The sequence below is a fragment of the Eptesicus fuscus genome, chromosome 9 (genome assembly GCF_027574615.1).
Source record: "Eptesicus fuscus isolate TK198812 chromosome 9, DD_ASM_mEF_20220401, whole genome shotgun sequence".
NCBI classification, from domain to species: domain Eukaryota; kingdom Metazoa; phylum Chordata; class Mammalia; order Chiroptera; family Vespertilionidae; genus Eptesicus; species Eptesicus fuscus.
In genome coordinates, this window is record NC_072481.1 from 14,740,786 (window position 1) to 14,766,970 (window position 26,185).

The 26,185-nt window shown below is 38.5% G+C and overlaps 1 protein-coding gene across 19 annotated transcripts in view; it reads left to right on the forward strand.

Annotated features, from left to right (window-relative positions):
* Positions 1 to 25,437, forward strand: part of SRRM1 (serine and arginine repetitive matrix 1) — a 33,555-nt gene extending 8,118 nt beyond the window's left edge. For 2 of the 19 annotated variants that reach the window (XM_008148075.3, XM_028155334.2), the window contains 13 exons: positions 855 to 1,058; positions 3,507 to 3,701; positions 4,180 to 4,299; positions 6,528 to 6,802; positions 11,509 to 11,589; positions 12,186 to 12,272; positions 12,999 to 13,143; positions 13,508 to 13,549; positions 17,100 to 17,210; positions 18,819 to 19,283; positions 20,319 to 20,514; positions 23,271 to 23,471; positions 23,841 to 25,436. In XM_008148075.3, the coding sequence (XP_008146297.1) occupies positions 855 to 1,058; positions 3,507 to 3,701; positions 4,180 to 4,299; positions 6,528 to 6,802; positions 11,509 to 11,589; positions 12,186 to 12,272; positions 12,999 to 13,143; positions 13,508 to 13,549; positions 17,100 to 17,210; positions 18,819 to 19,283; positions 20,319 to 20,514; positions 23,271 to 23,471; positions 23,841 to 23,945 (2,227 nt within the window). In that variant the 3' untranslated portion in view covers positions 23,946 to 25,436. Of the gene's footprint in view, positions 1 to 854; positions 1,059 to 3,506; positions 3,702 to 4,179; positions 4,300 to 6,527; positions 6,803 to 11,508; positions 11,590 to 12,185; positions 12,273 to 12,998; positions 13,144 to 13,507; positions 13,550 to 17,099; positions 17,211 to 18,818; positions 19,284 to 20,318; positions 20,515 to 23,270; positions 23,472 to 23,840 lie in introns of all 19 variants that reach the window. The other 17 variants (XM_028155308.2, XM_028155309.2, XM_028155310.2 and 14 more) reach the window with 17 other exon arrangements.
* Positions 25,438 to 26,185: the final 748 nt, after the last annotated feature.

Consider the following 26,185-nt stretch of genomic DNA (forward strand, 5'->3'; position numbering starts at 1 on the left):
ATTCAGCTTCTACTGTATTTGTGGTAAAAGGTGAGAATTCCATTAGGCTTTTCATTTTTAGGGAGGAGGTAATTTCTTCGTCCCTTCCATTTATATATTTGATAGGAAAATCTGCTTTCTAGAGTTATGCACAAATCATAGAGGTAACTACTTATTGTGAACCAGGTCTACTTTTTTACTTCAAGTTAAGGGAAACTTGGAAAGAAAAGGGAGCTTCTCTTACAGAAAAGCTATCTTATACAAGTTTGATATATTTCTCTTCTGAGGAACATATTGCTTTAACTGCATTGGTCATTTTTCTGGAATACATTTTCTCTATACAATATCATATTTTTATGTTCCCTTGTGATTTTCTTGATATTTTTCCTATAGCTTTATGATAAGAGTAGAGTATAAAATATATATATAATATACAAAATATGTGTTAATTGACTGTTATTGGTAAGGCTCTGGTCAACAGTAGGCTATTAGTGATTTTTAGGGAGTCAAAAGTTAGAGGTTGGTGCCCCTAACACCCTTGTTGTTCAAGAGTCAGCTGTACTTTTAAGCATCATTTCTCTGAAAATTTGGTCTCTGGTCTCCTTGAGGATCTCTGGAACAAATTAAGAACCAATATCTAGAGTCACAGGTTATAACCTGTATTCCAGAGACTGTTACTGTTTTGCTTGCCTTCTGGTTTTTTCTTGGCCCTTTCCCTATTAAGTAAATATGATAGGATATCTTATTTCTAAAGGGAACTTCTCAGATATAAACAATAATGATTTAATTAAAAAGATTAATCTTCACTTCTGCCTTTGATCCTTTTCCCCCAATCCACATTATTCAAAAACCTGAAAAAATTGCTTTCATCCTAGACGCAAATCCAGATCTCCTTCCCCTAGAAGACGATCTTCCCCTGTCAGGAGAGAGAGAAAGCGCAGTCATTCTCGATCTCCCCGTCACAGAACCAAGAGCCGGAGTCCTTCCCCTGCTCCAGAAAAGAAGGAAAAAACTCCTGAGCTCCCAGAACCATCAGCAAAAGTAAAAGAACCTTCAGTACAAGAGGCCACTTCTACTAGGCAAGTACATAAAAATTCATTTATAAATATCACACTTTTAGGTTGTTATTAAATGAACCCAAATATAATACCTAAGTTTGAAACAAAACTACTTGATTTATTTTTTAAAAAATTTTTAATTATAAAATCAGCTTATAGAAAAAGTCAAAATTGAATAAGAGAATATAAGTAAAATGCCTGGCAGGTGACCACTGCTTTCTTTTGGTTGTATTTAAAAAAAATATTTTATATACTATAACTTGCTTTTTTTTTTCTTAATATGGGCAATGTTGCACTTTAGGAAAATGTATGCAATTAGAATTATTAGTTGTTCTCACTACATTTCACTGATCTTTTGGAGCTCAGGAGAAGTCTTCACAGATTTTGAAAATTTAAAGATTTTTTTAAATTTTTAGACAGGAAGGGAGAGAGAGAGAAACATCGATCTGCTGCCTCCTGCATTTCCCTTTTGAGGGATTGACCCTGCAACCTGGACATGTGCCCTGAATGACAATCAAACCAGCAGCCTTTCGGTGCACAGGATGATGCCCAACCAACTGAGTAGGGCTGAAAACTTTTATTGTTTAAAGTTTTACATATGTCTCCTTTTTCCCCAGTTGAAACACCCCTCCACGCCCCCCCCCACCACCACTCCCATCCCCGAGGGCAAGCCTCCACCACCCCAGTGTCTGTGTCCATTGGTTATGCTAATATGCATGTATACAAGTCCTTTGATTGCTCTCTAACCCCCCCACCCCCGTTTGTCTTTGGATCTATTTTTGTTCCTCAGTTTATGTTGATCATTATATTCTACAAATGAGTGAGATCATGTGATATTTTCTCCAACTGGCTTATTTCGCTTAGCATAATGCTCTCCAGTTCCATCCATGCTGTAGCAAATGGTAAAAGTTCCTTCTTTTTTTATAGTGGTACTAGAGGCCTGGTATATGAAAATTCATGCACTGGAGGGGGGTCTCCCAGCCTGGCCTGCCCCCTCTCACAGTCCAGGATCCCTCAGGGGCGGGAGGCGACCTGACAATCAGGGGAAGGCGATTCCCCATCACACCTCTGCTGCTGCCACTGCTGGCAGTGCAAGCCTCTGCCGGCCCTGGTTACCTGTGCCTTGGGCCGGCCCTGGGTGGCTGAGTGGCTGAGGGGCCTGGGGGACTCCGGAGCCAGGTGCCACGGTGGAGCTGAGGGGACTGGGCACTGCTATCTTGTGGCTGTGGGCGCCACCATCTTTGAGGGCAGGACAGTCAATTAGCATATTCCCTCCTTATTGACTGCTTGCTGCCATCTTTGCGTGTGTGTGTGGGTCAATTAGCATATTCCCTCTTTATTAGATAGGATAGTGTTCCATTGTGTTGATGTGCCACAGTTTTTTAATCCACTCATCTGCTGATGGGCACTTAGGCTGTTTCCAAATCTTAGCTATTGTAAATTGTGCTGCTATGAACATAGGGGTGCATATGTCCTTTCTGATTGGTGTTTCTGGTTTCTTGGGATATATTCCTAGAAGTGGGATTACTAGGTCAAATAGGAGTAACATTTTTAATTTTTTGAGGAAACTCCACATTGGCTGCACCAGTCTGCATTCCCACCAACAGTCAGGAGGGTTCCTTTTTCTCCGCATCCTCTCCAGCACTTGTCGTTTGTTGATTTTTTGATGATAGCCATTCTGACAGGTGTGAGATGGTATCTCATTGTTTTGATTTACATCTCTTGGATGATTAGTGACTTTGAGCATGTTTTCATATGTCTGGCCTTCTGTATGTCCTCTTTTGAAAAGTATTTAGGTCCTTTGCCCATTTTTTGTTTGGATTGTTTATCTTCCTTTTGTTAAGATGTATGAGTTCTCTGTAAATTTTGAAGATTAAACCCTTATTTGAAATAGCATTGGCAAATATGTTCTCCCATGCAGTGGGCTTTCCTGTTGTTTTATTGATGGTTTCTTTTGCTGTGCGGAAGCTTTTTATTTTGATGTAGTCCCATTTATTTATTTTCTCCATAGTCTCCATTGCCCTAGAAGCTGTATCGGTAAAGATACTGCATGTATCTGACCAAATTTCCCAGCACCATTTATTGAAGAGACTGTATTGACTCCATTGTATTCTCTTGCCTCCTTTGTCAAATGTTAGGGCTGAAAACTTTTTACAAAGATAAATAACTTCCACTTAAAATATGACAAGCCTGGCTGACGTAGCTCAGTGGTTGAGCATCAACCTATGAACTAGGAGGTCATGGTTCAATTCCTGGTCAGGGCACATGCCCAGGTTGTGGGCTCGATCCCAAGTGTGGGGCGTGCAGGAGGCAGCTGATCAATAATCCTTTCTCATTATTGATGTTTCTATCTCTTTCCCCCTCTCCTGTCCTCTCTGAAATCAATAAATATATAAAATAAAATATGACTTAGGAGTCTGAGTAGAAGAGGGGGAAAAATAAATCTGTGGGGTTTTTTTTCTTCCATAGTGATATCCTGAAAGTTCCCAAGCCTGAACCTATACCAGAGCCTAAAGAACCTACTCCGGAGAAAAATTCCAAAAAAGAAAAGGAAAAGGAGAAGACCCGACCAAGATCTCGGTCACGTTCCAAATCAAGATCCCGCACACGTTCTCGCTCTCCTTCTCATACTCGACCTAGACGGCGCCATAGATCCAGATCAAGGTGATTTGTGGCTTTAGGATCTGCACAGAGCTTAGGTTTTATGGGCTATTCTCCTACATAGGGTTAGGTAACTAGTTTCTTCCTTTCTTTTTTAATTTTATTGATCTCAGAGAGCAAGGGAGAGGGAGATAGAAACATCAGTGATGAGAGAATCATTGATCGGCTGCCTCCTGCAAGCCCCACACTGGGGATCGAACTGTGACCTTCTGGTTCATAGGTCTACACTCAACCACTGAGCCATGCCAGCCGGGCTTGGTAACTAGTTTCAAAGCAATAGAAAACATTTCGTAAAATGTTATTCTTTGGGTTTACAGAGAGAAGTTGAGGACAGTTTATGTACACCATAACAATCTCTACATAAATGGAATTATATCCTATGAAACGTGTTTTTTAAAATGTAGCTGTTAAGAAAACTATGTCAAACAGTTTATTTTGTGTTCCTGATTTATTCAGGCCCTAATTTTTTTTGTTATGGCAGATCATACTCACCTAGAAGGCGGCCAAGCCCAAGAAGGCGGCCATCTCCTCGAAGAAGAACTCCACCAAGACGAATGCCTCCTCCACCAAGGCATAGAAGAAGTAGATCTCCAGTGAGACGGTGAGCTTTCTTTTCTTTTTTTAATTTGGAAGTGTTAGGTGTATGAAAGTGGACCATACATTTATTTTAGGCTAATATTGATATTAGTGTCCCCTAGTGATAGGTAATGTCTTCCAAAGAGCCTATCTCATTTGAGGTGTGCTGTTATTTGCAATGAACAATAATGCTAGTCTACTGTTGGAAAATAAAAAGAGAAGAAATTTACCATCTTTTTTTTTGTTTAATTCTTTATTGTTGAAGGTATTGCATATACGCCCCTTTTTCCCCCATTGACCCCCTCCAGTCCACCCCGCCCTCCTACCATCTTATTGATACCTCTTGTTAAGGTATCCTTTCAGACCCCACCAAGAAATCTTATCAAGTAAGGAAATTAGTCACCTAACCTCTTTTTTTGGATTTTAGTTACCACTGGCTTCTGAACAGTTGATGACACCAGAGCCAGTAAGCTGCTTTTACCAGTATTAAAATAATCTATTTGCATTAATTATACTTTTACTTATTTTTTTAAAATACTCACCTGAGGACATCTTTATAAAGCTTTAAGGAGAAAGAGAGAAGCAGCAATGTGAGAGAGAAGCATCGATCAGTTGCTTTTTTTGCATGTGCTCTGAGTGGGAATTGAGCCCACTCAACCAACTGAGCCAGCCACTCCAGCCAGGCATATACTTTTATATTTTTTAAATGCTTTTTGTTTGTTTTGTTGTTTTGTTTTTGTTTTGTCCTTACAGAAATGAGTACTTAGTATAAACGATTCAAACAAATAAAAATAAAAATTACCCAGCCCTGGCCAGTGGCTCAGTTGGTTAGAGCCTCGTCCTGATGCGCCAGGGTTGTGGGTTTGATCCTCAGTTAGGACACATATAGTAATCAAACAGCATGCATAAATAAGTGGAACAACAAATCCATGTTTTTATTTCTCTTTACCCATAATCCCATTCCATAGATATAATCTTTTAGCAGTTTGGTGTTTGGTTATTTTTTAAGAGACTGGACATTAAAGAAACCCTGTTAATACACAATGTTCTATTTTTTAAATAATCTTAAAGTTAGCATAAAGTAAAATGTTTGATCTATCACTTTTAACAAAAAGATTGTTGCTGTATTGTTCAAAATAGAGGCCTGGTGCACTGATAGCAAAGTTCTGTGCCTTCTTGACAATCAATGCATTCATGTGTTTTTAGAAGGAACTCTGATGGTTATGCTTCAGATTATACTCAGAACAGAATTTTTTGTGTTTGAATCTTTTAAGGTTGTTTTCAGGGGACTGAATCAAGTTGGAAATAAAGAGAGGGAACAATAAGCTCTATAATTTTTGCTGTTTCTGCAGACTGAGGTTTTTTAGAATCCCATAGTTTTTAAAAATACTATTTTCTGTGGGGAGTTGTCGTCAAGGTAAACTGAACCATTTCTATAACCATTAAAAATTACAGGATTAATGTTAGTTACTATTGATAAATGAGACTGATACAAATGGTCAGTCAGTTTAAGCATCACACTTCTAAAACTGATTTCTCCTCAGGAGAAAAGTAATACTGGTGCTTTCTATTTCTAGTACAAGATTAGTGGAAACAGCTAATTTTTATATTGGAGTTTTGCAAACAGCATATGTTATTAATTGAGCCATTTAGCAATCAAAATATTTTGCAGATTGTGTAAGATTCCCTTTCAGGTAGTTTTTATCTCACACTTAAGGTAGGGTTTCTTTTTTTCAGGTTCTCAGGAATTCTTCCGCCAAAGGTGAATTCTGCAGGTACACATAATTGCAACAGAACTTAACACAAATTTTGCCGCAGAATTCGAGAGGCCCCTGCTTCTAAGTTTATGTAGCTAAATGAATTCCTAATCTTTTGCATCTCTTTAAAAATGCAACATAAAGGTTGCTTGACATTGTTATTAAATGGAAAATACTTTGCCACCCAAATATTGTATGCAAACTCCAAAGCACTGAAGAAGGAGACTGGTTAGTTATGCTATTAGCACTCAAAATATTTTTTAACTGGAAAGACAACTCAAACATACATTTTATCAGAATAATTTCTTTTTTCATCATTAGTCTTGAACTAGCTGTTTCCTGTGCTAGGTTATGGTTTTGTTTCCTCTTTTTAAAACTCATTGTCTGCTTAGCTACATAAACTCAAAAGTTGGATAAAAATAGCTGTATTTTTGTATAAACTGTACAAAACCTTTGTAAATGTGCAGTTACTGAATACGAGTACTTTATTCCACAGAAGAAGGCGTTCATCAGCATCCTTGTCTGGAAGTAGTTCATCCTCTTCTTCATCTCGTTCCCGGTCACCGCCAAAGAAGCCTCCTAAGAGGACATCCAGCCCCCCTCGAAAAATGCGTAGGTTATCTCCTTCAGCAAGTCCTCCAAGGCGAAGGCATAGGCCATCACCTCCAGCAACTCCTCCGCCAAAAACTCGTCATTCCCCGACACCCCAGCAGTCAAACAGGACAAGAAAAAGTCGTGTTTCTGTCTCTCCTGGGAGAACTTCAGGTAAAGGTAAAAATCAAACAAATAAAAATAATACATCCTTTCTTCATTTACTTACAAAGGTGCTTAGTCAGTTGTTGGTCACCCCTTCCACCTTTTAAAGTATGAAGTTTCTGGGTAGTATTTGTATGTGGTGTTCTTTGTAAATTGCTCAGAGGTTCGTTCACCTTTTCTTTCCTGCTTTAAGTTCTTGAGATTTATTGTAATAGACTTTGCATGTGTTTTGTTTTTAGCAATGCCCTCTGGCATTGAGTAGGTAGTGAAATATATTATTAGTCGGTGCTGTTTGATTTTGGGTAACATCAAAGTTGTGTCATCATGATAAGGGATCATTGTATTACTATGAGATCAATTAACTCCCCACCCCCTAACCCCAGGAGATTTTTTTGTTTGAGGACTTCATATTCTTTTTAATTATTTTCTTGGCCACATAGTGCTCTCTAGGGAAGGACATGATGTCCTCTTAAAAGCTGATTTGTTTTTTAAATTTAGGCTCTAGGCAGGGTTCTTGAGTTTTGTTCTTGCTTTATTCTGTAGATTGATTTCTCAGGAATTTATGATCTGTGATCCTGCCAGGCAAGTAGAATATTGGCTGTGTTAGTCTTGAGTGAAGGTTGTGGTCTATTGGGGTTTGTTTCTTTAGTATTAAATATACACTATAGGATCTATTTGAATGTAATCGGGCCTTGGTGCTTAGAGCCAGAATGAGAAAGACAGCCTGAAAGGTGAGTAGTGGTGGAGGGGGAAAATCTAAAAAGATGCTATAGTAATTTGGATTTTAAGGAGCAATGTGTTACTTTTCAAAAGCACATCAAGTTGTGATTTTTCTGTTTGCATCATATATAGCCAAAGGCCAATAAGTGTACCTGAACAGGAGGACTGAATTCCTGTTAAAATAGGTTAATTATTAAGAATTAGTAGTTACCTTTGAAAAAGCTTCATAGGTACCAACTGCTTGTGTTATATTATTGGGGGGAGTAGGCTGCTGCTTTTCAGAAACAAATCAGTGCATATGTACATAAGCAAGAAATAAGTCATGGTGGAGACAAAGGACTAGTTCTGTTCCTGTGGATTCTGGGACCTAGCCAAAGAGCCGTACTGTGATCATTGTAGTCAGAGGCTGCCTTGTGACCACTGAAGCTGAAGATTGGTTTTAACTATTTGGGAATAACTTTATGGTAACATGATCCTAGTCCTCTGTGATGAAATTTCAGAGCTAGGAACCATTTTAGAGATTGTCATCAAGAAACAGGTTCTCAGGTTAAGTGATTTGGTAAAGGTCAGCCAGCCTGAACTAGAATTTGGATTCTCATTTCCAGTTAAAAAATGTATACTTGGTTGAACTCTCCTACTCCAAAATGCCTGCTTTGATTTCTGGAGGAGGGAAATGGAGGGCAGGGTGAAATTCTTTAGCTTCTATACACCTGGTACCATGATTTCAGAAATCCCTTTTTTTGCAGTCTTCATGGCTAATAAGAGCAATGACATTGAAATGTAATAGGCTTTACTTTTGTAATTCATATAGTAGTCACCAATCAGGGCTTTCAATAAAGGTCCTGTTGTTGATAGTGGGCAAATGGAGTGGGAGAGAGGCAGGAAAAGTATTTTGGGAGATTTAAGAGGTAAATTATTTGGAATATAATGTAATCAATGGCATGTCATATTAAATTGGTATCTTAGTACATAAAGTAGTGCTTTGAAATCAGTGGGATATTTAATGAATTATGTTTACCAGAGGATCTATACCTGTGGTGGTGGAAGTTTTTTTATTATTAAACTTATTGGGGTTACATTGATTAATACAATTATATAGGTTTAAGGTATACAATTCATATATTGTGTGTTCACTGCCCCAGATCATGTCTCTTTCTGTCACCATTTATCGCCCCATTCCCCACTCCTGCCTCCTCCCATTCCCATGTGGTGAATTCATAGGGACTGCTGAAATAAATTTCAAATACTGGTTTTTCAATTGATGTAGCAGATTTCTGACTTCATACTAGAATGATTTTTGCCCCTTGAATACAAAAAATAAAAACATTTGGATGGATAAAATCTCATCTGGGCAAACATCAATGAGACATTAACATTATAATGTTAGTAATATTCTGATTCAGTCAATCATTGAACCAGAGTAGGAGTATATAAAATGGATACTTGTCTAATGGTGATTATATTAATAATAATTAAGGACTACTTTAACTAAGCCATTGAGATTTAGGGAAAAACTCCAAATGCATATTTTTTACGGGGGGAAAAATATAAATAATGTATGGTTAAATTTGTATTATTTACTAAGTAGGCATTTGCCAGCCATCTTCCAAATATAACCATGCTTTTAATGTTTCTTAGGGGAAAATGCATTCTGACATCCACATTTTGGAACCCAGTTTTCCAAGGTGGTAACTTGAACATGTGGGTTTGTAGATAACCGGTTGTCATTAACTGACACTTAAAAATGGGGAAGCCCTGGCCAGTGTGACTCAGTTGGTAGAGTGTCATCCCACGCACCAAAAAGTTGCCGGTTCAATTCCTAATCAGTGTGTATATGGGAAGCAACCGATATCTATCTACCTCTCTCTCCCTCTCTCTCTCCCTCCCTCCCTCCCTCCCTCTCCCTCTCTCTCTCTCCTCTCTCCTCTCTCTCTCTCTCTCTCTTTCTCTCTCTCCCTCCCTTCCCCTTCCTCCCTCTCCCCCTCTCTCCCTCTCAAAAAAAAAAATCAATAAAAACATTTTTTAGAAATGGGCAATACTGAACAGGGAAAAAAAGCCTCCTATCCCTAAACATTTTTAAGCCTTTCTATTTTATTTCTTTGAATTTATTAAAATACTAGTTTTAAATGCACTTATAGTGCTATCATATTTCATGATAACTAATTAGATGTTAATCATTCTTTACCCAATCCATTGGTTTGTCCAAAAAGCTTATTAGGTAGAATCATTAATAAAATGTTGGTTGTTTTATTTCTTTTTTTAACTTTTATTTATTGATTTTAGAGAAAGATAGGAAGGGAGAGAGAGAAACATTGATTTATTGTTTCACTTCTTTATATGTCCATTGGTTGATCTTGTATGTGCCCTGATAAGATATTGAACCTTTAACCTTGGAATATTGGGATGACCCTCTAGTCAACTGAACTACTTAGCCAAGGCTAAAGTACTGGTGGTTTTAAAAGTATAGTGGTGAATTCTTTAGTTTGACTACTTTAGCAAAGATTTTATTGCTGTTTTATATATTTATTTAATTATTATTATTTTAAATATATTTTTATTGATTTCTGAGAGGAAGGGAGAGGGAGAGATAGAAAACAATGATAATGAGAATCATTGATTGGCTGCCTCCTGCACGCCCTCTACTGGGGATCGAGCCTGCAAGCCAGGCATGTGTCCTTGACTGGAATCGAACCTGGGACCCTTCAGTCTGCAGGCCGATGCTCACCACTGAGAAAATCCAGCTAGGACTTAATTGCTGATTTAGATCACTAGTTCTCTTAAGTTACTACCCCTTGAGTAAGTCTTGATAGAATTCTGAATATGAGTGTTTGTTAAATGAAATGTATCTGTATCCTAAGTCAAACATCCCATGGTAATTGCTTTAAATCAAACAAAACAGTTGTAAAGATCCTGAGGGGGATCATATTGTCTTCAAGTTTAGTTCTTACAGTAATGTCAAATGATGTCCAGATTAATCTATAAGATTAATAGTTACATCTCTCTATACCTTTTATTTTAAGTTAAAGCAATGGATGGCTGTTATAGACAGAGGTAGTAGTTGTTGAAAATTAAAGCCTATATCCAGAAATAGAGTTAGAGTCAGATCCTAGTTCACTTAAATTATCCTTATGACTTCAACGTTAGTTGTATTTAAACTTCACATCTCTCCTTGTAAAAAGGAGAGGGACTATGATATTAGCAACAGTACTTAACATAGCAAACATACAAAAGGTAGTTGCTGTAATAATTTTCCTTGCAATTGGGAAAAGATAAGTTGGATAATTCATAAGGTACCCCGCTCTCCTACTACCATGATTATATTTCAGAGCTGCAGCTGCTTTTTTTTTTTTTTAACCTCCCTTTGAGCTTTAGAAAGAACCTTGCAGCCTTCATATTTAATTATTTTTATTATTGTGAAGATCTACTTTTTTTATAGGTAGTTTAAAATCCCTCATGCTATTGTGAGGGTTATATCTCTATCTACATAAAGAACCTACAGCCTCTTGGGTGGCTAGTTTATTCCTCCTCTTCAGACCAAATATCTTTTTCTGAAAATTTCTGCAGATATAATTTTTTAATTTCCTATTTACTGAACCTACTCATAGTGGGTGTTTGAAAGCCTTTGTGTTGATGAGGCCTCCTTAGAATGCTTTAAGTTGTGGGGTAGCACACAGGTTTACTGAGCTGAATGTTACCATAGCATAAAGCTTGTTCTGCTCAGAAACAGCTCCCAATTTCTCTTAACTATTGTTTCTTTTGGGTGAATGAAGATTCTAAGTCATTATAGAACTTCTTAGGGTTTTTCATTCGGTATTAAAAATTTTTGCTTCTACTTCAGGTACTGCTCAGGTGATGACAAAGTCCTTACAGAATTTTGTAATTTTCTGTAAGTTCTTTGAGAATAGTCACACCATTTTTGTATTAAGATGTCCTGTAAGCTTTGTTTTGTTTTCTTCTTATAAGTGTTTTTTTGTGTGTTTTTTCCCCCGTACTCTTTTTAGTAACAAAACATAAAGGTACTGAGAAGAGAGAGTCCCCTTCACCAGCACCCAAGCCTAGAAAAGTAGAGTTATCTGAGTCAGGTAAGTTTTGTGTGTTTGTTTTAAGATGAATTCGATTTGTTTTATATATTAGTTGTTAAGAGCTAGGACTCTGAAGTAAGATGAACCTAGTTTGAATCCCAGGCTCCACCCTTTAACTGCTTTTTGTTTGTTGAATTAATTTACCTTAACCTCATTTCTTTCACATCTGCAATGTGGATAGCAGTATCATCCTTTAGGTTTTTTAAAATTTATTTTTAGAGAGGGAGAGAAACATCGATGTGAGAGCAAAGCATCAATTGGCTGCCTCCTCCACACCTCCTACTGGGTATGTTCCCTGACCAGGAATCGAACCAGCAAACTTTCGGTGATGATGCCCATCCAACTGAGCCACATTGGCCAGGACTAAAGAAGTTTATTTTTATTACATTTGGTGGTGATGGGTTTAAATCAGCATTTAAGTTGGCATTTTGAGCTTTTCCTTCTTTGTAAAAAGAAAAAAAATGTGTATGTGTATGGTAGTTGTATTGTTTGACCCAACCAGATAAAGGTTTAAGAGACCATTTTCCTATTCAAATATGTTACATTTTCTGTATGCATAACTAAAGAAACACTTTCTAAATGCATCCATCTTTCAGAAGAAGATAAAGGTGGCAAAATGGCTGCAGCAGATTCTGTGCAGCAGAGACGCCAATACAGACGACAGAACCAGCAGTCATCATCTGGTATGGATACTGATTAAGTTTTTTCTACCTGCATTTCCTAATTAAAAAATACTTAAGATATGCATGTTCCATGTAATACTTTTAACAATAAAGAATTATAGATAGGTAGGTAGATATGCATGTCCCTCAGTATAGCAAGTATATGTAGGAGAAATATGTTTGTACTTAATAGAAATAAAGTAATTGATCCTTTCTTAAAAAAACAGCCTTTATTTTCATTATTATTATTATTATTAATTTCAGAGGGGAAGGGAGAGAAATAGAAACATCGATGAGAGAGAATCACTGATCAGTAAGGATTGAGCCTGCAAATCAGGCATGTGCCGTTGACCAGGATCAATGCTCTATCCACTGAGCCAAACCAGCTAGGGCAAAGTAATTGCTTTTTATTTTATTTTATTTAAAAAAATTTTTTTTCATATATTTTATTGACTTTTTAGAGAGAGGAAGGGAGAGGGATAGAGTTAGAAACATCGATGAGAGAGAAACATCAACCAGCTGCCTCCTGCACACCCCCTACTGGGGATGTGCCCGAAACCAAGGTACATGCCCTTGACCGGAATTGAACCTGGGACCCTTTAGTTCGCAGGCCGACGCTCTATCCACTGAGCCAAACCAGTCAGGGCTAATTGCTCTTTAGACACTCCATTCATTTAGATTCAGAAAATGTGGACAGACTCTTAAACACAGACTTGCTGTAATATTTTGTTTCTTGTGTAATTATAGATTCTGGCTCCTCATCTTCCTCAGAAGAAGAGCGACCCAAGAGGTCCCATGTGAAGAATGGTGAGGTAGGCAGGCGGCGGAGACATTCCCCTTCCCGGAGTGCCTCTCCATCACCTCGAAAACGCCAGAAAGAGGCTTCCCCTCGGTAATGTCTTTTCTTCAATAGCTTCATTTCTGTTCTGTAGTGATGAAACTTCATAAATTAATAAGGGATGGGCTATGGGCTTATTTTAGAATTTGGCTAACTCCTTCATTTCCAGGACAGAAGGAAATGTCACATTTTGTTGGATAAGGGGTTGCATTTTTTGGTGGTTATTAGCTAATTAATGAGAACTTTGTAAGGTTTGTACCACCATGTCATATGTGTGCATGACTAAAAGAATACCAGTTAAATCATAGCATTGATTCCTGTTTAAAAAATATATCTCCATTAGTGATACTTAATGCCATTGAAATGAATAATTTGGTGAATGGAATTCTTGACATTTGTTTTTCTCCACTGCTCTCAGGATGCAGATGGGAAAGCGATGGCAATCGCCAATGACTAAAAGGTTGGTTAGACACTACTTTGTAACTTAGGATTACCTGTCAAAGTTTTAGTGACTTAATTTACTGTTTAGGTAACCTTATTCCATTCCTAGGTATACAGTGTATGGCTGTGGAAAAGGTCCTCAGTTTGTTTTTATATATACTTCTTTACACGTCAATTTAATGATAGAATTGTAGATGCTGTTCATTTTAGAGAATTATTTGAACGTACATTTTTGTGCAGTTAACGTATCTATAGTAATAATACCTCAGATTTAGTGGGTAAGGACTTCATGGTGACATTAGGGAAGGCAAGAAAAACTATGGAGAGGCTTTTCCTGAAACTATCTCATTGTCTTATTTTGGCTCAGTTTTTGAAGCTATGTTCTTTTAGGTAGTCTAATTAATAAAAGGGTTTTCTTGGAAAGGTTCTTTAGAACCGGTCAGCAATGTTTGTAAACTATAGTCCGACCCTCCAATGGTCTGAGGGACTGTGAACTGGCCCCCTGTTTAAAAAGTTTGAGGACCCCTGCTTTAGATGCTAAGGTATTCTATTCCCAGTTGTAATTAATCCTGTCTTCATTACACATAAATTTATGATAGATTTGTATACTTTTCAAAATCAGTTTAGTGGTAAGATTTCTTCCACTCCCCAAATTATGGAACTATTTTCATTACAGTGAAATCAATGCTCATGTTTATTACTCTACATCAGGATGTTTTTGTTTTGTGTATCCACATTTTAAAAGGCACTGCCCTAGCTGGTTTGGCTCAGTGGATAGAGTGTCAGCCTGCAGACTGAAGAGTCCCAGGTTTGATTCCTGTCAAGGGCATATGCCCGGGTTGCGGGCTCGATCCCCAGTAGGGAGTGCAGGAGGCAATCGATCCATGATTCTCTCTTATCATTGATGTTTCTATCTCTCCCTCTCCCTTCCTCTCTGAAATTAATAAAAAAATATAGGGGACCCTTTCCCCCTCCCTACTTGGGAGTCCATTCTGTGGGACTTTTTCCCTCTCCCCATGTGGGAGTCTGTAGTTGTTCTTCAATAAATCTCCACCAGGTGTCTGGGATTTAGAGATGGAGAAATAATTAATTGGGATCATGCTTCAATATTTGTTGTATTTTAAGAGGGGAAACACAGTCTGGTTCTCTCTCTCTCTCTCTCTCTCTCTCTCTCTCTCTCTCTCTCTCACACACACACACACACACACACAGTTTAAACATTAAAAAAATAACATTTTTTATGCTTTCTTATACTCATCTTTGGGGATTGAACACTCCTTTAAATTAAAGGATACAAGGTATATTGATCCTACTTAGTGTAGTTGTCACATCTATAACTTTTTGTCTCCCATCACCAATGTGGCTAGTGAAATGAGATTGTTCTGAAGAGGTCACTACAGAGAGAGTAAGTTGGCCCCTTGTTATGAGACTTGTCTATTCCTAAATGCTTGAGAGGCTAAGGGCTACACATCAAATTGAAAACTGGTTCTCACACAGTTTTTAGGGGGGAAACTTTCCTATTCAACAATTTCTACACACATTTGAAGGCTTGGTTTGACATTAGTGTTCAGGGTATTTAGAAAATGCTTAGCTTTTTTTTCTTTTAATCCCTGAAATGTGTGCTTTTTCAGATCAGTTAAAAAAATTAGAGCTTTCAGGTCGTAGAATTATGTGGTATCAAGATTCCAGTTATAAGTGGTTATCGGATTTTTCTGGCAGTTCCTTAAGTTATGCTACTTTGGTTATGGTTTTATTTATTCTTATTCTCTTTTCAGTTACTTTTCTCACATAGAAACACAGGAAACTGAATGAAGGTCTTTACTGAAAGGGACCTTTAGTTATTTCATTTTACAAATGAAACAGGCGCAGAATAAATATCTCAGATTCATAATAGATTCTAATCTGAGTTCAGTTTTAATGAGACTTTTTGTTTAAAAGTTTTGCAAACAAATTGGGAGAATTTTTAAAAGAGAAACTACATAATCAACAGTAAATAGCCTCTTATGCTATTATTAGTGCCGCTTGCCTCAGCTGGCCGCCCGCCCCACCGTCCGCACTCCTGTAGCTCTCTGCCATTTGTAGCTCGCTGCCCCGCCCTCCTGCTGTTGTGACACTTGCATATTACCTCTTTATTATGTAGGATGCCTACTGGTAACATTGGGAGTTCTGGTTTAAGTCACCTCACCCTCAAAGTTTGTTAATATAAACATTTGCTTTTCTTCTTTTTAAGTCAGCCCATTTGAAATCTTCATTACCTGTTGATGAGATAGTACTATAGTCATCCTGTTTCTCTTGGTCCCATAATTCTGATTAACCCTGCTGATAAGTGGCTTCCCCTTTAAAACTGTCCTTTTTTTGTAATTAATAGTTCAATGTCTGCATTTCACTCATCTAAAGCTTATCTGTCTTGATATCTTTGCCTCTTAGAGCTTTTATTTTAAATCTATTCAAAGTGAAGTTTTAGTCCACACAAGGCATAAACAAATATAAATAGAAATTTTAATTTAATAATTTCAGGATCTTCTCTGGTAACAGAAATCTCCTTAATTTTAAAAGGAACCAATACCAATAAACTTTAGAAAATATTTCCAGGTTTGTAGAAAATACCAGGAGCACGGCCTCGAGCTCCTCAGACCTCCTCAAGGACCACCAATACTGTACTGGACAAGAAATTAATTAATTATATTATCTGGCTACTTGTATATACAAATTTACCCAAAAGGTGGCACACTGGTTTAGTGTATATTTTAATACATCTTTAGGAAGATGGCTATGAGTTAGTTGATATAATCATATATTTCTGGTGTGCTTTTATGTTGGTTAAGTGTATTGTTAAGTGCAGCATTAAGGTTTATATGATCCTTATTTGTATTTTAACCAAATTGATCCCAGTGATAGTTTTAGTGCTCAGACAACTTTGATCCTTTGTCTTTGGGGATAGTGTTTTCAGTTAATAGCATGCAACTTTTGAGCAGTGGACATTTTAAAAAGAATTTGGAGCTGTGACACCCAGATTTTGGGCCTTAAGCTACTGATAACTTAAATTCAAAATATCTGTGTTGAACATAAAATTTTTCTAGGCTTCAGTGCAGTTGTTTCTAATAAGGTATTGGAAAATCACTTTGAGAGTCTTTTCACAATACACTGGCTAGACCATAGCCCAGACTTGATGAATGCAAAGCTCAGATAAGTTTCCCAGGTGATGCTGGTGTGTGCCAATTTCAAAACAGTTCTCTTAAGGCTCTGTTTTCAAACTTTTTCCCCATCATCACATTAAGAATATTTTATATCATGACCCAGACTACATATTTATATGCTGAAACAAAGATTTCATAAAAATAAAATATCCTACTGCAAGCAACATTCTTATTTCTAGTCTTTAAAAATGTTGGTTCATAACCCAGGGTCTTGACTAATAGTCTTGAACTGTAGTTTGAAAAATACTGCTCTGAGGGATAGAGTAACAATTGCTGCACTTTGGGTTAATAATGTTTGAAATGGTGTCATCTAGATAACTTAATTATAAATGCTACTAACTCAGAATCAACTGTAATTCTTCTTTGGTGCAGTGGCCGACGGAGGAGAAGTCCCTCCCCACCACCCACCAGAAGGCGCCGTTCTCCCTCTCCTGCTCCACCTCCTCGACGGCGTAGGTCTCCCACACCGCCACCACGACGAAGGTACTTTATCAGATATGTTTGTTGGAGTTGATTAGAGCAACTTTGTTTATCTATATAGTTATTAAGATGATTAAATATCTTATTTTGTTGATAGTATTACAGCTGTCCCCCAATCTCCCCCTTCTTATCCTCTTCCACACAGCCCCCGCCCTACCCCAGGCCTTCACCACATTACTGTGTGTCCATCTTTGAGGAATCTTTTTTTTTCTTTATTGATTAAGGTTATTAAATGTGTGACCTTATCCCCCCTTTGCCCCGCCACATCCCCGCTCATGCCCTCACCCCCCTAGTGTCTGTGTTCATTGGTTATACTTATAATGCTTGCATACAAGTCCTTTGGTTTATCTCTCCTCCTTCCCCCCACCCTTGATGAATCTTAATTAGCGCAAGTTTGAGTCTTTATGATCGAAATATCTTAGAGTGACATTGCTCAACCATTCAGAAAACACCACATGTATGATTCCACTTATATGAAAAACCCAGAACACACAAATCTATAGATTCAAAGTGGTGTCTAGGTGGGAATGGGGAGTGATAATGGTTATACAACTGCAAATATACTAAAAACCATTGAAATGTACACTTTGTACTCTTAAAAATATTTTTTAAAGTTATTTTTTATTGATTTTAGACAGGAAGGGAGAGAGGGATAGAAACATCAATAATGAGAATTATTGATTGGCTGCCTCCTGCACACCCCCTATTGGAGACCAAGCACACAACCCAGGCTGTGCCCTTGACTGGAATCGAACCTGGGACCTTTGATTTTAGAGAGCAAGGGAGAGGGAGACATAGAAACAACAGATTAGATAGATTCATTGATAAGCTCCTTCTTGCACACCCCCTACTGGGGATCAAGCCCACATTCCCGGGCATGTGCCCTGACCAGGAATTGAACCTTGACCTTTTGGTTCATAGGTCAACGCTGAACCACTGAGCCACAAGGGATAGACAAAATATACATTTTAAATAGTTCACTTTTATGGTATCTGAATCACATATCAATACAGAGAAATTAATTTAAAGGTAGAAACACTAATGATTACAAAGAGAAAAATATGGGGTAGGGCAAAAGTAGGTTTACAGTTGTTTGTATGGGGAAAAAATACAAAATTCTTGTTATTGTAGTACTTTATTCTGATATTTTTACTTAAATAAAGATAAAGGTATAGCATTTCCATTTAGAAAATACCCCCCTTGCCTGGTGCTAGTACAATACAGGCAAGTACCTCATTTTATTGCACTTTGCAAATATTGCATTTTCATCAACACTGAGGCAAGATCCACCACCAGTAAAAAGATGGCTCAGATGATGGCTGAGCATTTTTTAGCAATAAAATATTTTTAAATAAGTGTGCATACATTTTTTTAAAAAAGAAATACGCTATTGCACACTTAATAGATTACAGTATAGTATAAGCATAACTTATATGCACTGGGAAACCAATTTATTTTACTTGATTTATTGCAATATTCGTTATATTGCAATGATAAGAAATAGAATCCGAAATATCTGAGATGTGCCTATATTGCCATAATTACTGGCTAGTTTTCTTTGTATACTATTTCTTATTGGACCTTCCAGCTAATGATTTATTTTTCCTATAGGACTCCTTCTCCTCCCCCTCGTCGGCGCTCACCTTCCCCAAGAAGATACTCTCCTCCAATACAGCGGAGATACTCTCCTTCCCCACCTCCGAAGAGAAGAACGGCTTCTCCCCCACCCCCTCCTAAACGAAGGGCATCACCATCTCCACCACCAAAGCGTCGCGTCTCCCATTCTCCGCCTCCTAAACAAAGAAGCTCCCCAGCCAACAAGAGACGTTCACCTTCATTGTCATCAAAGCATAGGAAAGGGTCTTCCCCAGGCCGAGCTACCCGGGAGGCCCGGTCACCACAACCAAACAAACGGCATTCGCCCTCACCACGGCCTCGAGCTCCTCAGACCTCCTCAAGTCCTCCACCCGTTCGAAGAGGAGCCTCCTCATCACCCCAAAGAAGGCAATCCCCGTCTCCAAGTACTAGGCCCATTAGGAGAGTCTCCAGGACTCCGGAACCCAAAAAGACAAAAAAGTAAAGCTATGTTCTGTTCTTTGATTAGGAACATTAACTTGCATAGCTCTCTTTATGTTGAAATTCCCCCCATCCCCCTTTACTATGAAATTACATAAAAGAATAATCTGTGAATACAGACTTTTAAAGCAAATTCTGATTACTATTCAGAGAGCCTTTTCTGTTTTCAGGATAGTTCCTAATGGCATAAACTAAATGCCATAGGATTCTATCTGGTTCTTAGAGTATCAGCTATATTGAGGGTATTCTTCTAAAACTAAACTCTGAAGTGATGAATAGAATATTTCATTTTTGGTGTGTTTTTTAAAAATATATTTTTATAGCCAAAACCGATTTGGCTCAGTGGATAGAGCATCACAGCCTGCAGACTGAAAGGTCCCAGGGTTCGATTCCGGTCAAGGGCACATACCTTGGTTGCGGGCACATCCCCAGTAGGGGGTGTGCAGGAGGCAGCTGATCAATGTTTCTCTCTCATCGATGTTTCTAACTCTTATCTCTCTCCCTTCTTCTCTGTAAGAGATCAATAAAAAATATATTTTAAAAATAAAAAATATATATATATTTTTTATTGATTTCAGAGAGGAAGGGAGAGGAAGAAAGATACATCAGTGATGAGAGAAACGTTGATCGCCTGCCTCCTGCACACCCGCTACTGGGGATTGAGCCTGCAACCCAGGCATGTGCCCTTGACTGGAATCAAACCCAGTACCCTTCAGTCCACAGGCTGATGCTCTAGTCACTGAGCCAAACTGGCTAGGGCTAGAATATTTCTTGCATGTCTATATAAGACTGATAAAAGCAGTCTTAAATAAAATACTAGGAATTGGCATTGCTAATTTCATACAGAAAGAATCACTAACAGAATGGAAAGAGGATTGTGAGGCTTGAACTATTCTAATACCAGGAGACTTAGATGATATAAATTTAAGTTAAAGTTTGTGATTTAGTTCTATAATGGTAGTTGGTTATTTTCTCTTAGGAAAGATCTCTGTTCTTGGATAATAAATGTTTTATTTTGTTTTTCCCTTTGTCTAGAGCTGCCTCACCAAGCCCTCAGTCTGTAAGGAGAGTCTCATCTTCCCGATCTGTCTCAGGATCTCCTGAGCCAGCAGCTAAAAAACCCCCAGCACCTCCATCTCCTGTCCAGTCTCAGTCACCCTCTACCAACTGGTCACCAGCGGTACCTGTCAAAAAGGCTAAAAGCCCAACACCAAGCCCATCACCGGCGAGGGTATGTGTCTGGCCTGTTTTGGACATTCATTATAGTTGTACTAGAGGCTTGGTGCACGAATTTGTGCAAGGGTAGGTCTTCCTCCCCCCGGCTGCCACCACCCGGCCCCGATCCCCACCCACACCCTGGCCTGGCACTGCCCTGGCCTGAGTCTGCTGCCACCCTCTCCTTCACCTCCTACCCCCACCCCCCATTGGCCTGGCCCTTCCTCTGTGGGGTGATCATGGGGTGATGGCAAGGCCCCCTGACCAATCACATCGTGGCTGGCCTGGCGCCAGTGCGTGTCATAGCGTGGTCATCCAGATGGTCCTTTTGCTGTTCGGTCGATTTGCATATAACGCTTTTATTATTGTGGATGTGGTCACTTGGAGGCAGAGAGCATTTTTGTCTATTGTAGCTCAGAAGAGCATTATTTTCTGTGGTTCAGATAGACTTCAAGGAGGTACAAATTAAATGTTGTTGGTTGCATCACCAGTCCATTAAAGTACTCTAGCAACCCACTAATTTGTGATATATCTAACACTGTTAAACTCCAGAATCTTGGTGGTTGAGATTGGACTCTAGAAAATCTAGAAAAACAGAAAATTGCCCATAGTTCTATTATCTAGGAGAAAAATAACTTAGTATTTTTACTGTTTTTCTAGAATTTGATACATTTGGGGATGTCTAATTTAGATCATGCAAATCAATGCAATTTTTTTAGATTGTGCCTATATAAATATATTTTTATAAAGGAAAAATGTATATCATAAAGAAGACACGAGACTGCTGGCAGTGGGTTTATGTGTTAGGAAAATGAATGATTTGAATTTTATTTCATTGCACTTTAATGCTTTTTTTTTTTTTTTCAACAAGGGAAATACAATTGACCCTTGAACTGCACAGGTCCACTTAATAAGTGTATTTTTTCCCCCAATAAATAGACAATTGACCTTCCATATTCCCCAGTTTCCCATCAATGAATTCAATTAACTGTGGATCGAAAACAGTATAAAAATACTGTTTTCGATCCACAGTTGGAGAGCTGACTGTAAGTATTATTCTTCGCCATTTTATCTGAGGGACTTGATAATCTGTGGATTTTGGTATCCTCTGGGTTCTGGAACCAGTCCCTCACAGGTATTGAGAGATGGCTATAACTAAATTTGGGGGGAGTAAATATTATTTGTAGATTTTTTTAAATCCTCACTCAAGCTTTGTTTATTGATTATTTTGAGAGAGAGAGAGAGAAAGATGTGAGAGACATCAATCTGTTGCCTCCTGTGCACATCCCAACTGGGGATTAAACCCAAAACCTTTTCGTGTCCAGGATGATGCTACAACCAACTGAGCCATCTGGCCAGCGTTATTTGTGGATTTTTTGCTTCGAGGGGGGTTGATGTCCTTTGTCCCTGCATTCTTCAAGAGTCAACTGTACATCCTAATATATAAAAAACCAGGGGCCGTCACGACTGAAATAACCAGATGGATGACCAAACAGCAAGCTGCGTGGGGTGACCAGGCCGGCAGGGGGTGGTTAGTGAGGGACGACTGAACAGCAGGCTGCATGGGGTGACCAGGCAGGCAGGCAGGCAGGTGAGCAGTTAGGAGCCAGCGGTCCCGGATTGTGAGAGGGATGTCTGATTGGAAAGGGTGCCAGCTGGGGGCTGAGAGCTCTCTCTCTCTCTCCCTCTCTCTCTCTCTCTCTCTCTCTCTCTCTCTCTCTCTCTCTCTCTCTCTCTCTCTCGTTATTTCTATGAAAAAGAAACGTTGCAACCTATAAAATACTAGATGGAATGAAAAGTACTTTATTGTTTTATCTATTCTTTGCCAAGTTACATAAGAATAGCATTCTTTCCCTAGCTGGTTTGGGTCAGTGGATAGAATGTCGGCCTGTGGACTGAAGGGTCCCAGGTTCAATTCCGGTCAAAGGGCACATGCCCGGGTTGCCGGCTCGATCCCCCTGAGGAGGAGGTATGCAGGAAGCAGCCCATCAATGATTCTCTCTCATTATTGATGTTTCTGTCTCTCCCTCTCACTTCCTCTCTGAAATCAATAAAAACTTTTTTTTTTTTAAAGGACTTATCCTCAAGCACGACTAGGAGCCTTTGGAGCACAGAGGCTTTTTTCGGAAAGAAAAAAAAGGTTGACTAAAAGGGCTCACTTAAAAAGTCAATTAGATTTGTTTGAAGTCAGATACTTAACAGATTCAGGAACCAGAATTCAGCTCAGGCCTGTCTAAGTTCTGAGACTTTTCTTTCTATTGGACATTCCGCTTTTCCTTACATCTGGAGGTTGACCCTGACTCAAAGCTAGCTTGTGGTCAGGAAACCTGGTTTAGTGTGAAGTTAGTTGGGTAAAATTAAAAAAAAAAAAAAGTTTCCCATCACACTTCATTCTAGCTCTTAAAATCTGTGTAAAATATCATTGAAGTCTTGAGACTGGTCCATTTAGTTATTTCCTTGGGGATATAAAAAGTTGAGTTGGCCCTGACCAGTGTTTCTCAGTGATTAGGGTTTTGGCCTGTACACCAAAGGGTCGTAGGTTCAATTCCCAGTCGGGCATGTACCTGTGTTGCAGGTGCAGAAGGCAACCAGTTGATATGTCTCTCTCACATCGATGTTTCTCTCCCTCCCTCCCTTCTACTCACTCTGAAAAGCAATGGGGTAGGGGGAGAATATATCCTCAGGTGAAGATTTTAAAGAAAAATTATTATTTTTTTAATTGGACAGAATTTTAATGATTGATTTATTGCTTTTATTTTTCTGGATTTCTAGAATTCAGACCAAGAAGGGGGTGGAAAGAAAAAGAAGAAAAAGAAGGACAAGAAACACAAAAAGGATAAGAAGCACAAGAAACACAAAAAACACAAGAAAGAAAAGGCTATGGCTGCAGCTGCTGGAACTCCTGCAGCCATTGCTGCTCCCACCACCACATCAGCACAGGAAGAACCCGAGGCAGAGCCAGAGCCCAGGAAGGTATTAGAATCATTGTCCTGTGGTTTATACAAGTGGCTAAATTTTCTTTTTTTGTTTCTGTTTTTTATAATTCGCTACTTGGTTGTTTAACTCTCTTGCTCTTTTTCTCAATGACCTACCAAGAACAGGAATTTGCCAAGATTATGGATAGCAGTATGAATGGTTGCCATATAACTTAATGTATACTTTAAAAATAACTTCTCGATATAATCAATATATCACTTTTTAAAGTATACGGTTTGATAGGTTTAGTATATTCATAGAATTGGGCAGCTATCATCACAATTTTATTTTTCTCTGTACTTAGTATCTCCCAGCAGTGTCTCAAGACTTAACGATAAGACTTCTCTGTGTTTTTTGGTTTTTTAGGAGACTGAAAGTGAAGCTGAAGATAACCTTGACGACTTAGAAAAGCACCTGCGGGAAAAGGCCCTGAGATCGATGAGGAAGGCTCAAGTGTCCCCACAGTCTTAGGTGGAAATGTTTGTTATGATGTAAATTTTATTTGGTTTGTACTCAATTCAATTTCAAAAATGCTAAAATGTGTTTGAGCTTTAGACTATAACATTTGTTGTAATAATTGCTAGGTTGAAGTTCACCATGTAAAAAAGGGCATGGATTTACATTGCAAAAGGTGTCCACAGTGTATTAGTGACATTCTTTTATTGACAGCTGACATAAATTCATTTAGAGTGAAATATTTTAAGCCAAAAAAAAGTTCCCTTTTTAAAAAAGGGGCTTTAAATATTGTTGGCATTTTTATGGTTTCTTTAAATGCCCCTGGCTATTCCCAGAGGTTTTCTTTTCTTTTTTTTCTTTTTCTCATTTGAGTCTTAGCACCCATTTAAGTTATGATGCTTCCAACCTCGTATGGTTTGCAGTTGCCCAGAAATAAGACCACTGTTGAACTACTACAAAAGTATAAATGAACCTTTAACGCCACCATCTTTCCTGTTGCCTGTGGAGTCTCTGCTGAAATGAATCAGGATCAAGCTCTAAGAAGAGACAGAAAATGAAAGCATGCTGTTTGCCAGGACGCTGTGGGTTAATACTGATGTGTAACAAGTTGATTTGGAACACTGGAATTTCATTCTATTCTGTTGTGTTTTTTTTTGTAAAGGCAGTTAACTAGTCCCAGGAAGGATCCTTCAGTTACGTCAATTTTGTTTTTTGAAATGTCATGGCTCCATTCATAATTTTGTCTTATTCTTCCAATTGGTATATACAACTTCAGAACTCTTGTATTTGGAAGGCTGCAAGGGCCCAGACTTTGAAATAGTGTCTTGTTTTCACTGTTTTGTTTTCTTGTTGTTTTTTTTTTCGTTGTTGGTTTTTTTTTTTTTTTTTAAACTAAAGCTATATAAAGCTTGTGGATTAAACAGAATAAATTTCTAAATTTAAAAATGTTGGCCACTTATTTTTACTTACTCATCTCAATACTGCAGGAAACCTACCTTAGAAATCTTATAGTGCCTGCATTTTACCCCTTGGCACCTTTTGCAGAGTGGGGTTAGGGTAGGGGAAAGAAAAAGGTGGTGAAGTTGTTTTACCATCTTTATTTTAATAATTAATTGTGCTATGAAGGGAAAGTGTGGTTGGATCATATATAATGGGCAAGGCAAGTTGACGAGACATGAGCAAGCAGTATCTGTCCAGGCTGACGCAGAAGGAGTCTGGTACCTTCCAGCAAGTGAGTAAAGGCTAATGGTGACTGGGAGGAGGGGGCTGTTGAATGTTTGGCTATCCACAATCAAGTCTTTTTTGCATTTAAGATTTAGCAGAGCAAAATTATATGAGGAGCCGAAACCGGTTTGGCTCAGTGGATAGAGTGTCAGCCTGCGGACTGAAAGGCCCCTGGTTCGATTCCGGTCAAGGGCATGTACCTTGGTTGCGGGCACATCCCCAGTAGCGGGTGTGCAGGAGTCAGCTGATCGATGTTTCTAACTATCTCCCTCTCTGTAAAAAAATCAATAAAATATATATTTTTTAAAACCATAGCTAATTATGGGTCAAATTTAAAAAATAAAAAATAATAATTTGAGGAAACTTGGAGTTGACAACCTCATATAAGTAAAACAGCAACATTCATATGAAAGAAAGGCATTTTTGGCATCATGGCACATGGGCAGTTCATTTTCTAATTTCAGGCAGTTGAAACAAAAAGGGGAAAGTACCTATATGCCTTAATTTCAGGAAAACTTAGGAGTTTTTTACCTAAAAGACATGGACAGAAAAGGGGCTGTTTTATAGGTTGGATTTTAGATTGATTTGGAACAAAGCAAGCTTAAGATGCTCCTGCAGGGGCTGAACTCTAGAGTGACCGCTTCGGCAGAATCTTCATCTCCACTCCTCAATCTGCTCAGACGCACCTGCTGCCTTGCTGCTCCTCTAATCCATGAGAACTGATTACTCTCTCAGGGCCTTTGTTTCTATGGTTCCCTCGTCCTAACAGGCACCACCTGCCAATCCCCTGGCTTGTTTTCCTGTCTTAAACAGGCTACCTACCTCCTTTATTTTCATGTTTGGCGATTATTACCTGAAATATATTTTTGGTCCCTAGGAACTTGGTTTTGTTTTTTACTGTGTCCCCGGTGCCTGGGACATAGAAGTACAAATGTTTGATGAATGGGTAAAAGAGTAAGTTGAATCATTACCTCTGTTTGCCAGTGCCAACAGGACTTTTGAGGTAAAGAAAAGATGTGATGATTGCTTTC